At 42.0% G+C, this 14,048-nt stretch overlaps 1 protein-coding gene across 2 annotated transcripts; it reads right to left on the bottom strand.

Moving 5' to 3' along the window:
- Positions 1–303: 303 nt before the first annotated feature.
- Positions 304–13,733, bottom strand: OSTC (oligosaccharyltransferase complex non-catalytic subunit). 2 transcript variants are annotated; one of them, XM_046657157.1, is made up of 4 exons: positions 13,543–13,733; positions 9,447–9,540; positions 7,472–7,669; positions 304–872 (listed from the first exon to the last, which is right to left on the bottom strand). In XM_046657157.1, exons 1-4 carry the CDS (start codon positions 13,679–13,681, stop codon positions 854–856), a joined length of 450 nt encoding a protein of 149 aa, XP_046513113.1. In that variant the 5' UTR covers positions 13,682–13,733; the 3' UTR covers positions 304–853. The 2 variants fall into 2 exon arrangements, with proteins under 2 accessions (XP_046513113.1, XP_046513114.1); XM_046657158.1 differs by lacking the exon at positions 7,472–7,669.
- Between the last annotated feature and the right edge of the window lie 315 nt (positions 13,734–14,048).

Genomic DNA, 14,048 nt, shown 5'->3' with positions numbered 1-14,048 from the left:
TGCGGGGAAGGCCAGCTGGTCCAGAGATGTTGCTAGATGTGCTCCCAATTGTGTCAATCACTGAAAATGAATGCCTGAAGGGAACCTCATCTAACAGGATCACACTTACAACAACTCTGGCACAGACACGCAGCGGCGCTCGAATATTACAGGGACACGGGGTCGCTGCCTCACAAGGCATCCTAGCCACGTCGGGAGACCCCGGGCTACCAACAGCAGCTGAAGAAAGGCACGAGATGGCACTGAATACTTACACATTAAAGGTAATACCATCAGCCAATTAAAAAACAAACATAGAAGGTGTTAATTAGAAAAATTATTTATTCCTGCTCCTTTCATACATCTTGTTGTTCGGGAAACAGCCTTACACACGTCTCTGGAATAATGTACTGCCACACACTCTGTTTAAAGGCAAAGCACCACAGGGAAAGGCGATCGGCTGTGCAGAGTTCTCAGCCAGGCAATCGCCCTTCCTGATTTTACAGTAATTTCTGAAAGTCACAAATGTCATCTCCAAAAAACGTTAAGGGGATTGTAAAAAATAATCACTTCATTCAATATTATAGTTGTAGAAGTGGAGTATATCTCCTTTAAGAAATTAAAAACTAAGAAGAAAACACCACTTAACATAGTGGGTATGTCAGCATAGGTCATCAGGGAAAAATACTGTGATGAGCTTATCTCTGATACCAAGAAGTCATTCTAGTCCAAGCTTCCTATGTGTTCACTAGATGCTTCTTTTTTCTGCTGCTTTTCATTCTTTTCCATATTTCATATCAGAGGATTGGTACAGCCTTTAAAACTTCATTAACAGGAGCACATCCAGTATCCACTGATTTCTTCTCAAAAGGCACTAACCCATCAGATAGCCCCTGTAGAAATAAAATTTATAAACACAAAAAGTGAAAAGGAAGCAATATTTCTAAGTGCCCAAACAAATTTTACGATGAGGCAAATGACAATCTGAAAATACAATTGTGCAATTCCTTATGCGGTTCATGTTTCATATCTTGTCCCCCCACCCAATAAATACATACATCACTGGGCCTCAGTCCCAGTCCCCTTCTCCCTCCAAGTATAAAGTTACAAACCAATATGCTAAACAACACAGAATGAGAACAAGAAGTAAGAAAAGGAAATGCTGTGCGAAAGTTAAAAGTCAGAATCAATTTTCTCTGGACTTCCTCCATTGCAACAAAATCATAAATGTTTTGATGAAAAGAAGCTGGTTTGGATTTTCTAAAAACTCCATTATTGGCAAAGGAGAAGGTGGGAGGACCAGGAGCCTCAGCCTGAGGTGAGCCCTTGACCCTCAAGAAACAGCGAGCACAAGCGTCTGCCCCTGCCCCTCAGTTCCTTTAGGAAACGTCCAGACAGCAGGCAGGGGCGCTGTTGAGCAGGTCAAAATTCATGTTGATCACATAGGAGATCCTTTTAGTAAAGGTACAAGCTAGGCCTTGAAATCTCCTTTAAATAAAGCATTAAGTTTGGTTTTAGAAAGTTCCAAACTTTTCCTTTTGCACTAAATCCTTGCAACCTATTATTAATTAAGGATCTGCAGGATCAGGAAAAAAATCGAAAAATTGTGTAAAACTATCTGCATTAAGAAAGGGTTCAACGCACCCTGGCCCCCCTGAGGCCTTCAGAACCTCTGTCCATTTGATCCTGCCTCTAACACTTAGTGGGTGAGCCTGGGGAAAGCTCAGCCAGCTTCCTCATCTGTAGAATGGAGTTACCGCAAAGAGCTGTAAGGATTATATAAGAGAATCTACTTATGTAGTAACTGTTGCTCATGGTAGTAAGCATCTGACAAACGTTAGCTGCTATTATTAGTTCAGAGTCTCAAGTTTCTTCATCTGGAAGGCAGGGATTAAAAACGACTTCATAGGGTTGAGATCCCCTGCAGCGCCTAGCACAGAGGAGACCCTTAAGAATGTGGTTTTCCTCCCTTCCAGCTTCTGGACTCACCCGACTCCTCCAAGGGCAGCCAACCAGATCTCCCTAGAACTTCCTTGCACTTTTCTTCTGCTCTATCAGCCTGGCCAAGCCACACTCTGAGCACAGAGAGAACTTTCATCTCACCACCACCCTTTCAGCTCTGACACCACTCAATACTTCTCAGCTCCCTCCCTCAATAAAAACCAAATTGAATAAAAAATAAGAGGCTCTCAGGATAAAGACTGACTTTGAAGACCTCCCCACAAATTTGCTACAAAAAGCATACCTTATGACCTAAGCTTCAGAAAATGTTCAAGGCGATTGTAAGGCAACATCCGCTAATACCTGCACCGTGGAAGTACTCCACAGCTAGCTTACACTGTGGAACAAAAGTCCCGAGGATGCGTGTCCTCTGCACACACCGACACGTGAACGCGCACTTTTGGACACCTGTCTCCTACAACAGTTACATGCTGTGGTGTTCCTCCTCATAACTAGTGCGTGATCTACACTTATGCACTGTAAATCCATGGCTTATTGTCAATATATATTTAGATGGAAAAGAGTACTTACATGGACATATCCTTGTTCAAAGCTGCCCAACTTACATATAGCCCTACCTGAGGACAAATTTGGAGGACGCTAAGAAATATTATAATGCTATAAAGATGCCATGTTGGAACAAAAGAACAAATAAATTAATATACTTCTTGATAGAAAATTAAAATAAACTTGTTGAAATACATTTACTTTGGTTTCTCCTAGAATCATTTAGTCCCCTCTCATGGCCCAGAAAATGTCATGACCTTTAATTATTATATTCAGGGCTGTGAGAATTTTATACAAGTGAAACTATAGGTAAATACAAGTATTTAGGTAATACAAGTACTCAATACTTGTATCAAAGTGAATCACGAACTCAAAAAACAACTAGACGTGGGAGAAGCCACCACGAAGGATCTTCTGCTTCACCTTTGTTTTTAGGTGCTTGTCCTGTCAATAATCACTGAGTGCCTTCTGCACAGAAGGCAGGCCCCGTGCCAGGCTGGCGCTAACACAGGAACTTCCCAAGATACGATAACGTGCATTCTAGCATTTAACCCTCGCAACACTCCTAAAAGGGGAGGTGGAGCAAATATTAATCTCATTTTACAGTTGAAGAACGTGGAGACTGTGGGGCAGTTAGGTGGTTTGCTCAAAATCACAAGGTGAGAAAAGAAGAGGACCAGCATTAACACAAGTGTCCTCACTCCCGGTCCACTATCTCCTCCGACAGTCCTAAACAGAAATCTCACTTTCTTCTTTTAGAAACAGAAATAGTGTATTTATTTACTTTTGAAATGGCTATAATCCAATTTGAAATATAGAACTTTGAGGATCCTGTTTATCTTTACAGTAAAAACACTAACACTGATCCTATGCTGGAGAGCACATAAAACACCTTCTCATTTAATCTTGACACGACTCTCTGAGGCACATTATTAACTTAATTTCCCAAGTTTAGAATCGAGGCCGAGGGTTCACGGAACCAATCCAACATCTCAGAGCTAATGAGCCGCAAGTCCAAAACCGTCCTGGAAATTCCTCCTCCTCATACTACACACTGTCCTCAGCAGCTGTACAGATGTTTTGTTTTTTAGAATTACCTCTCCTATTTGCTAACAATGAACCATGGATACAAGATTTTATACTGAAACAACCCAGCTTATTCAGAAGCCAGACTCTCTACAACCTGAACTTTTCAAATACAGCTCCAAACCTGGAAGCAGACGAGAGACTCAAACTCTGAAAGGAAAGGACTGTTAGAAAGCCAGGCCAGGAGGCTCTCCTTCAGCCAGGACGGATTAAAAACACAACCAAATGCCTCGGGTCACTATTTCCTCTAATCACAGCATAACCAACCAACTGAAGAGGAGGATGGAAAGGATGAAATCACACTAGGTGTACACTGATTGCAATGAGAAGTGCAGGTCACACTGAGGAACTAAACTAAACACTGAAAAGTAGTATATGTCTACTGTAAGTATAAATGTAAACTGACCCAGAGTCAAGGAGGCAAAACTACGCTTAATGTTCAGTGTCCAACAAACTAGTTATCAAATAATAAATACCTGCTAAATACAAATGTGAATGTTAAGGAAGCAATAAACACTTCAGAAAGAGCTTTGTCAAAAATGAATAAAGTTTAGGACAAGCAGGGTTAGACTCCAGCTACATGGCAGAATCACATACGTGCATCATCCTACTCTCTAAACGATGTTAATTTGAGTAAATATCACTATGGTCTTATTATTTACTTTCCATTTCCCCCCTCCCTTTAAGAAAACTTCTTTTCTGAACGGATCCCCTAGCTAAGCACTTCCTCAGGCCTCCCCGGCTTCTCTCATCAGGCTTCATAAACACTAGTTCAAACTGCTGACAGGGCGATTTTGCGAGTCTGAGTAAAGCAGGGCTTCTGTCCTCAGCGGCCTGATAGTATCTACGGAGGCTATTCTCTGTAGCTGCATGACAGACTTGTCTGAATGTGGGAATCCATCCCTCAACTAAACACTCTGCTGAATGTTAGGCCATTACACCACAACAGGGGAGGCCATCTTTTATTTCCATTTTTTTAACTTTTAAGATTCTGCTTTTAGGTCAAAACTACCCCAATAGTAACCCTAAAGAGAACCTAATGACCATTCATTATTTTTCCTAAGAACCAAGCACAAACTTGTACCTAAGTCTTTTACCCAGCGTCTAAACATTATTTTATTTCTTTGAGCCTGTGTACATTTAAAAGTATCTCACAGACACAATTTCACATACACTATCTTAGGAATTATATTAGAAAATTTCTATTTTCAAAACGAAAATTGCTTCTTTGGAACTCTGTACTAGGACAATACAAATACTAGGCACTAAAATTCAATTTTTCATTTTAAATGTACTGCCATATATGCAAAGTAAATAAACAGTCATTCATTTTACTAGCATCCATATTTCTTCAAAAGACAAGGCACTAAATAAGGCCATGTTTAATCTGTAAAATTACATCAGTAGGGAAGGCATCAGGTCTTTAAAAAAGCATAAATCAGAAAACAGAACCAGCAGTATCATGTCACTGCCCCCACTGTCTCCTTTTTAAAGGTATCTCTTGCTGAAGATGATATCAGATTGTGAAAAGAATTCAACCCTGGGGGTTATCATGATACATCTTATAGCATAGCCATCCTTTATCTCAGATGCAAGCTACTTACATAATCTGAAAAAATCAGTGGTTACTGGTGTTTTTTAATGTCTTTTATTGTTGCTGCTATTCCACTTATTTTACGTAAAAATGTTTATGTGTTAGGACATCAAAAGTAATGCATGTGAAAGCAGACAGAGACGTCCCTCATGTGTACTAACCACAACCCTACTGTGTGCAATTCACAGGCCCACAGACCTGCCTCATCATCCCGTTTGGCGCCTGCAAATATTCCAGGACATGCAATATATTGCTGCCCTTTCTTTTCTAAAACTGTCCATTGTTTCTCCTCATTTCACAGCCAAGGTACCAGGCATTAGGAGCTGTGGATGAGAAATCATATCAAAACGGGAACCATCAATTTCTTTCTCTTAAAAATTTAAATCCTAGATCTAGCTGCACGACCAGTTACAGAAAGCAGCGATTTTCTGCTTAGACCACTGTTCTGCTTTGCTTACATCTACACACAATCTACAGGTAGTCCACCTGGCCCACAGCACGGGGACAGGAAGACAACTGTTGACAGAAATAATTGAGGAAGTAAGGTGGAGGCAGTCCAGAGAGTTAAACACCTTCCAAAGCATTTTTGTAAGCAGTAGATGCTCTATTACCCTTCAAGTCAATGCCTGAGCTAAAAGATTAACAGGCTCACATGCTAGGAGAGAACCTAAAACTCTAACGAAGAATGGGAAGTCTGGGCAGAATGAGAACAAATCTGGGTCTATCGGAAAACCCAGCCCACTTCTTCTGTCCTGCTATATGCCTCCAAAGATTCCTTCTGTTTTAGTTGTTAAATTTTTTTACTTTTTTCCAATTAATTAATTAATTATGTTTTTTCCAAGGAAGATTAGCTGTGAGCTAACAACAGCTGCTAATCTTCCTCTTTTGACTGGGGAAGACTGGCCCTGAGCTAACATTTGTGCCCATCTTCCTCTAATTTAAATGTGGGACACCTGCCAAAGCACAGCTTCATAAGTGGTGCATAGATCTGTGCCCAGGGTCCAAACTGGTGAACCCCAGGCCATCAAAGTGGATAGCGTGAACTTAACCACTGCGTCATGGGGCCAGCCCTTTGGTTATTAATTTTTAACAACCTCTTTATCCTCTTTGAGAGCTTCCTCTTTTTTTGTTCTCCATGGAAAACTTCAATCTCTTCCATCCCAGTACATATTACCAAGCTATGTTTGACTTATATCCAACAGTAGCAGAAAAAAGGAGGAGGCTGGGGTACCTAAGTCTTCATACAATTTAGCCAATGGCCAGAATTATTCTCCCCAAATAAAAATAAGAGCCACTGGCAGAGAAGTCTGAAGGGGCTATATGGCCATACTGATATTCAGCTGACAAAGAGCACTGTGATCTCTCTTCCCATCCTCAGGACTAAGATGGGAACATGACCACAGGATAAGCACTTCTGATTTTCTAGGGGAAGTCTGCCCTTTCTACCCCAGATGTTTTACAGACAATGGATAGGTAAGCCACAGAACAAGTGAACTTGTGAAATTCAAACACATCCCTGGATACCCTTTTATCGTCTCTTATAATGAGGGAACATCAGTTCTAAGAAATCAGTATAGTTGACACTTGATGATTAACATATTCCCTAAAAAAGGAATTGACTAAGAACTAATCTTTGTATAGTATCCTTGCCCAAAAGGCCTGTAGTTACCAATGCATCCATAGGTGAAATAATACAGGGAAATGTCATCAGATTCCTCCACATTTCAAATTAACGATGTCAAATGGAATTATAAAAGTTGCCATAAAACCGATTTATCTTCGTTATAAAGATACTGCAAGTTTTCTGAATCAAAATGATCTAAGATATATACATGAAATCCTTTCCCCATCTTTTTGGGGAGAGAGACAATAATTCTGCTTTCCCATCCAAGGCTTAATGAGTTTTCTTCATACCAATATTCAAAGAGCAGCAGTAATACTGAAATGGCTTGAAAATATTTCCTACTATTACTATCAGCACTGGAATCCCATATGTTACAGATTAACCAAAAAGCTCTTTAGAGAAACAGTATCCCGAGTCAGTGGTCAGTGATGCTACAGCAAAATAACTGAATTTTCTCATGAAATGCACGGAGGTAACAGGAAGACGTGCTGGTCTCAGTTTTGCTACTAACTATAGCTATAACCTTGAGCAAGTCACAAATTTCTTTGGCTCTCAGATTTTTCATCTGTTTAAATGAGGGTTAAATTAAATCTCCCATGACTTTACATGATCCAGGAATTAATTTACCCATCTGCAACAGAAGGTAAGTTGCTGATGACACAAAGTACTTAGTAACTTACGGCAGCTTCATTCTCATGAATACTCTGGCCATGAAAAAACTCAATAGGACACAGACGAACCCAATGAAGAGAAGAAGAAATCTATTGAGTTTTGGAATGTTTGGTGCATTGGATCGGTCCAGGATTATGAAACCTAAACCTCCCATTGTAAACAGGAAGCTGGATGCAAGTCCTTCCATAATATATTGTCCATTTACTCTGAAAAAGAAAGACCACAGCAAAACCATAAATGAAAAGTCACAGAAAAATAAAAAGCTTTTTTCCTTAGATTGCAATCCCTATTTCTGCCACATTTTGTGCTAATTTTTTATTCTTATCCTTATGAGTATTTTACTACACTTCTGGATAGCCCTTTCAACAACACTCACTGAGCACCTATTACATATCAAGCACTGTTTTGGGTTCTGGAGCTGCAACAACAAAAAAAACAGACAAAAATCATGGAGCTTATATTCAAAAAAAGTTTTAAAACCTCAACTAACACAACTGTCTATATAAAACCAGTACTCATATATTTAATTACTAGCTTAAAAAGCCAATTATTATATGTATATGAACACTTTAACCAGAACTTTAGTTTTGCTTTTAAAAGTTATGCTATTTAGGGGCCAGCCCCGTGGCCGAGTGGTTAAGTCCTCGCACTCCACTGCAGGCAGCCCAGTGTTTCGTCGGTTCGAATCCTGGGTGTGGACATGGCACTGCTCATCAAGCCACGCTGAGGCGGCATCCCATCCGCCACAACTAGAAGGACCTACAACTAAGAATATACAACTATGTACTGGGGGGCTTTGGGGAGAAAAAGGAAAACAATAAAAAAAAATTTAAAAGTTATGCTATTAAACTTCTACTATCAATTTCAAATTAATATTGAATTGGTTAGAAATGCCTCTTGAAATTTTATAATTAATAAACCTCTTGTTTCAAAGTGAAAATCTTTAAAGCAAGCATTGTTATCTGAGGCTCCATGAAGCCCACAACGGAACCCAGAAGGATTTCCAGCAATCTATAAACCCTTAGAATTATACACAAATTTTTGTATAAATGTGTATCTGATTTTTCTAGGGATACAGAGCTTCCAAAATTCTCAGAGTTCATGGATCCCAAAAGGCAAATTTCTCTCTTTAAGGGATAATTTATACGTTGGCATATGTAAGGAAGGTATATATTTTTTGTTAACTAATTGCTTCAATTGAAAACGCAATACATGCACCAGGTTCAAAATTCAAACAGCACAATGACAACACTGTGAAAGGTCTCCCTACCATCAAGATCTCCTGCCATCTAGAGCCCCTCCCCAGAGAATCACAGTCATCTTTCCAGGAATATTCTATGCACAGAATACCACTAATGTAAGTGTAAATACAAATACCTAACTACGTTTAGGCAGACAGTTACCAAGTGGATTCAGAAGGCAGTACAATGAGCATTGCTCAGCTGAACCAAATCATGCCGGAACGGTGTTTCAATGCTGGAATGGAACTCCCAAGTCTCAAAAGTTATTTTTCTTATTTAATAGTATAGTCTAGGGGTCCATAATTTTTTTCTTAATGGCCAGATAGTATATATCTTAGGCTTGTAGGCCACATGGTTTGTGTCACACTTACCATTGCAGTTTGAAAGCAGCCGTGGATAGTATATGAACAAATGGGCGTGCCTAGTCCACCAAACTTTATGTACAAAGAACAGGTACTCATGGTTGGCTGATTCCCAGAATAATCTATAAATGTATTTTAAACTGATACCCTCCTCTAAATAAGTGATTATGTCAATCACTGTGAAATAGTTCCTAATAAATGAATAAATAAATATACTTCTTTTGCTCTTACCCACTTGCCCTCTCCAAATTTAGCATTTTAAAACAGCTATTGTCTAAATACAGACGGACCCCATAGGCTTCGCTGTATTTTCAAATAAGCAGGCTTGCCCCGGCAACCTTCTTTCCCACCACCAAATCATTCAAAAAGGTATGTTTTACCTATAGGCCAAGAAAGCTACTGGTCTCTGATGCCCATGTTCATCAGTCATAGAGCCAACACTTGGAGGTTCGACAATAACATCGTAAATTATTCCTACATGAAAGACAACAGTATAAATTAGGTTGGATTTCTAATTTTTTAAATAGAATTCGAGTCTTCATCTGTCTCTAAAGGTTTGTTTATACAATCACGCAATGCTTAAAGACAGGGATATTTTCTGAGAAATGCAGTTAGCCGATTTCGTCGTGCACACACTGTAGAACGTACTTACAGAAACCTAGATGGCATAGCCTACTACACAACTGGGCCCTATGGTACTAATCCTATGGGACTACCATCATCGACGGTTTCCGTCATTGACCAAAATGCTGTTATGTGGCATATGACTGTATTTAAAAATAGGAGTGCTTTTGGGGCTGGCCCGGTGCCGCAGAGGTTAAGTTCGCACGTTCCACTTCTCGGTGGTCCGGGGTTCGCCGGTTCGGATCCCGGGTGCAGACACGGCACTGCTTGGCAAGCCATGCTGTGGTAAGCGTCCCACATATAAAGTAGAGGCACGGATGTTAGCACAGGGCCAGTCTTCCTCAGCAAAAAGGGGAGGATTGGTAGCAGTTAGCTCAGGGCTAATCTTCCTCAAAAAAAAAAAAAAAAGGAGTGTTTTGATGTATTATTATAATCAAATGAGGACCAGCTAATCTCCTAAACTTCAGAGAAAACATTCAGAAATTCAACTCAATATTTTAGAATGACTCGTAAAACAATATTATCTCTAAAAGAGGCATAAATTTCATAAGAGAAATTCATTCAGTAACTGTTTCTCATACTCAAGAATGACTCCACAATAAAGGAGATTTAACATTAAAGGAGATTTAACATCATGAAAATGTTCCACATATGCTTGGATTTGTTTCTATAAATTGAGAGGAAATTAAAGAAACTTTCTTAAATGCAAAACAAGGAGACATTTTAAAATAACACTATTAGGCAGACTGGCAATACTAGAGATTCACGAGCATTAACGTTAATGTCCATCATTATGTCATAATGCTGTGGTGATCGTTGATATTAACGTCCATCAACATTAACAGTTTTCCAATTTCCCAATGCCAACATCTACTCTTTACCTTCTCCACTGTTCTCCAACATCCTCACTTCCAGCTTCTCTTAAGCATAGCAAGACTGTGTCTCCCTCAGCCTGACTGACAAAACATTCACAGAGGAATTCCCTAATCTCACTGCCCCCACAACCAAACCCACAAGCTGGTATCTGCATCCATCCTCACCTCCCTCCCTCCAGCTACAACTGAGCCCCTCCTCCTATCAGTGTGGGTCCCCTCTTGCCTTCTCAGAAGCCTTGTTCTCTTGGATATCTCCTCTCTCTCCTGTATTTTCAACCTCTCATTCCCTACGCCAGCCTCCCCTTGACTCCAGACCCTCCTAGCTCACATCCTATTTCTATGCTTCCTTTCTGAAAGGGAGTCAGGCTTCCTTCTGCAAAAGAATTTGGTGCGCTTGCTGTCTCCCCCTCCCCACTTACCCCTCATTCTTGAACTCACTCCAGTCCAGCTTCTGCCACCACTGATATATTACTCTTGCTAAGGCCACCAACGACCTCCATGTTGCCAAATTCAATGGGCGCTTTTCAGTTCTCAACTTAGGAGGCTTCCCAGCAGTGTTCAATCCAGTTTACTAAAGCCATTTTTCTGTGGCTTCTCATGGCTTTCGTGACACTCCTGTCCAAGTTTTCTTGCTACATCCGTCCCTAGCTGAGCCTCCTCTTCCATAAAACCACTAAATGCTGGCAGTTCCTTAGGGTGCAATCCACTGTCCTCTTCTTTCTCTACTTTCTCTCCCAAATGGAACTCATCCCTTCCCAGAGCTTTCAGTTCTATGTGCTAACAACTCTCAGTGTGCCAACATTTATCAAACAATGTTAGCACCGTTAGAAGTAGATGCAAGCTTCCAACGAACAGGGACTTTGTCTATGCTCTTCAACATGTAGTTTATGAGAGGAATTCAGAAAACGTTCGTTATTGACCAACTCCAACACAGACTTCTTTTCTCAGTTCTAGACTCATATCTGCAAATGTGACATATCCAACTTAGTTGGTTATGTGCAACTATTATATTTCCCAAAGTGACCTCCGGTTCATCATTATCCAGAAAAAAGGTTCCTTTCTTCAGTCTCGGAAAATGACACTTTCACCTACTCAGATGCTCAGACACCAGAATCAGACACACTTCGTTCTCCCCCTAAATCCAATCAACCCATCATCCTGATCTACTCAATCTACTTCCAAAATATCTTTCATTGTATTTTCCTCCATCTCCACTGCCACCAACCTAGTCCAGTCTAAGCCGACTACAAGACCCACCTAACTGGGCTCTCAGTCCCATATTTGTCCATACTTTTCCCTCTGCCTCGCATACCCTTTCCCCTAATCCTTCAGGTTTTGGCTAACGCGTCATTTCCTCAGGAACCATACACCAAGGTAAATGATGTTCCCAATCCCCGTTATTTTCTCATAACCTCCTGATTTCTTCCTTCAATTTTTAATGGAAAAAAAATGTATGTGGTATTTAACATGTCTCAAACACGAAATTCTAAGTTTCCGGAGGACAGCATCTTTATGTTTCATTTCCTGTTGTCTCCTGCACCTAGTGCCTGGAACTTAATAGGGACTTGACACATTATTTGCTGAATATTTCTCAGCAATAAATACTGTTTATTTATAAAGGTACACCCACAGTTTTTAGAAAAGACTCCTTTCCAGTGGCAAAAACGATTCCTTGTATGAAGTACCTCATGGCCTTGGCCACTAAAAGGTGTCCTTTTCACTCTCCCCCAGGGGTTAGGGCAGAGAATCTCCCCATTACAACAGTCAACACGGAAAAAGCAGCCAGAATGACAACTGTGAGGCTTCTAGCAAAGGCTCTGCCTCCAAGGGAGGTAAGGGTTACAGGAAACAGACTAGTAGAAGACTCTTTTATTTGCTAAATTTATTTGCTAAATAAGCAAATTTATTTGCTAAAAAAAATGTAAAAGCTACATGCATTTTAAATCATTCATTCAATACAGTCCTTTTTAATTTGCTGAGCAAATGTTAACGCTAATGCAATGCTAGGTTAGTATCTGACCAACAGAAAAAATATTTAAAATCTAAGTTATTTATGAGCATAAGTTAACTGTCAGTATTCTATATTGGAGGAGGAGGATAAATTCAAAGGTACATCCTAGAACTAAGCCCTCACAGTTTCAGATTCTTCCTGCTATCCTCACAAAATATCTATGAAAATGAAGATGTCCAGGACTATTCTCTTAAAAGCAGACCACTTTTGCTGTCCCTACCACGGAGAGCTTTAATTTTATAATTCCCAAATTAAGTATCCCACTCCCCAATCTAAAGGCACAGGAGGACAGTCTTGAGTAAACCGTGGAGCTGGCTGTGGCTTCAAAGGGTGGTGGCTCTGCAGAGGCTGCAGCCGGATTGCCAACTCACCACTACACCAAGCAACGCCCCTTTTGCAACTTGCCATTTGAAAAGAAGGGTAAGATGATATTTCAGAAGTGTTTAGCAGGACTGCTATTTTCCTTATTTAAACTCTCAACTTCCGCTCTGTGAAACACAACACCTTCTGCAAATCAATCTCCAATCTCAAATATGTATCAAAACCACAGATTCGGAAAGTTCCATTCATACTTATTGTGGATCGGGGCAAAAAGCACCGGGGGGCCCTTCGGGTTGGGCTAATCGACCCAAGAGCGGTCCCAGTCCCTTCCAAGGCTCCAGGGGCCGCAGACAAGGGGAGGAGGCAGTCCCAGGGCTGCTGTCAACCGTGGAAGCAGAACGGGCCGGCGCCGACCCTCCCGGGACCTCCGAAGCACCGGCGGCGAGCAAGACAGAGCAGCGGCCGGGCTGGAGAGCGAGGCCCCGGGGTGCGCCCTCCCGAGACACGGGGCGGGCGGCGGGCGGCCGAGCCTCGGGGCCGTTACCGCTTGGGCCCGCGCCGCCCGCCGCCCGCCGCCCTCCGCCCTCCGGGGGCACCCGCCCTGGCCACCTTCCCCGCCGCCTCCCGGGCCGGCAGCCCCGTCACCTCCGGTGATGAGGAAGTACGACACCACCACCAGGGCGTACACCGTCATGGCCGACGGCATGTGCACCCACGGCGGCTTCTTCAGCTTCAGGTTGGGGCACTCGAGCACCAAGAACGGGACACGATACAGAGTCTCCATGCCGGAGGCGCGGGCAGCTCTCGGCCTGCGGCGCTGCGCGCCACCCGGAAGCAGGCCCGCCCTCCCGCGCGCCGGCGCGTGCGCGGAACGGGGGCGGGGGTCCGCGACGCTCGAGGCGGGGGACGTACCCATACAAGAAAACAAGACACCAGGAAGAAGGGGAAAATTACGTAGTCTAAGCATATGTACTACTGAATCGGTTGAGACAAAAATTTAAGGGAGAAGCTGATTTGCGGCCAAAGCGTTAACAGGTGATTTATGTACCTTCAAGGACCTGCAGGGCCTCAGACGTGGCCAAGCGGGAGCCGCGGAAGGAGCCGAATCCCCCTGAGCCCCGCCCACTCGCTGAAGCTGGGGATTTGGGAGC

This window comes from Equus quagga, chromosome 3, assembly GCF_021613505.1.
Source record: "Equus quagga isolate Etosha38 chromosome 3, UCLA_HA_Equagga_1.0, whole genome shotgun sequence".
In the NCBI taxonomy this organism is placed as follows: Eukaryota; Metazoa; Chordata; class Mammalia; order Perissodactyla; family Equidae; genus Equus; species Equus quagga.
This window is presented reverse-complemented; position numbering and strand designations above follow the sequence as displayed.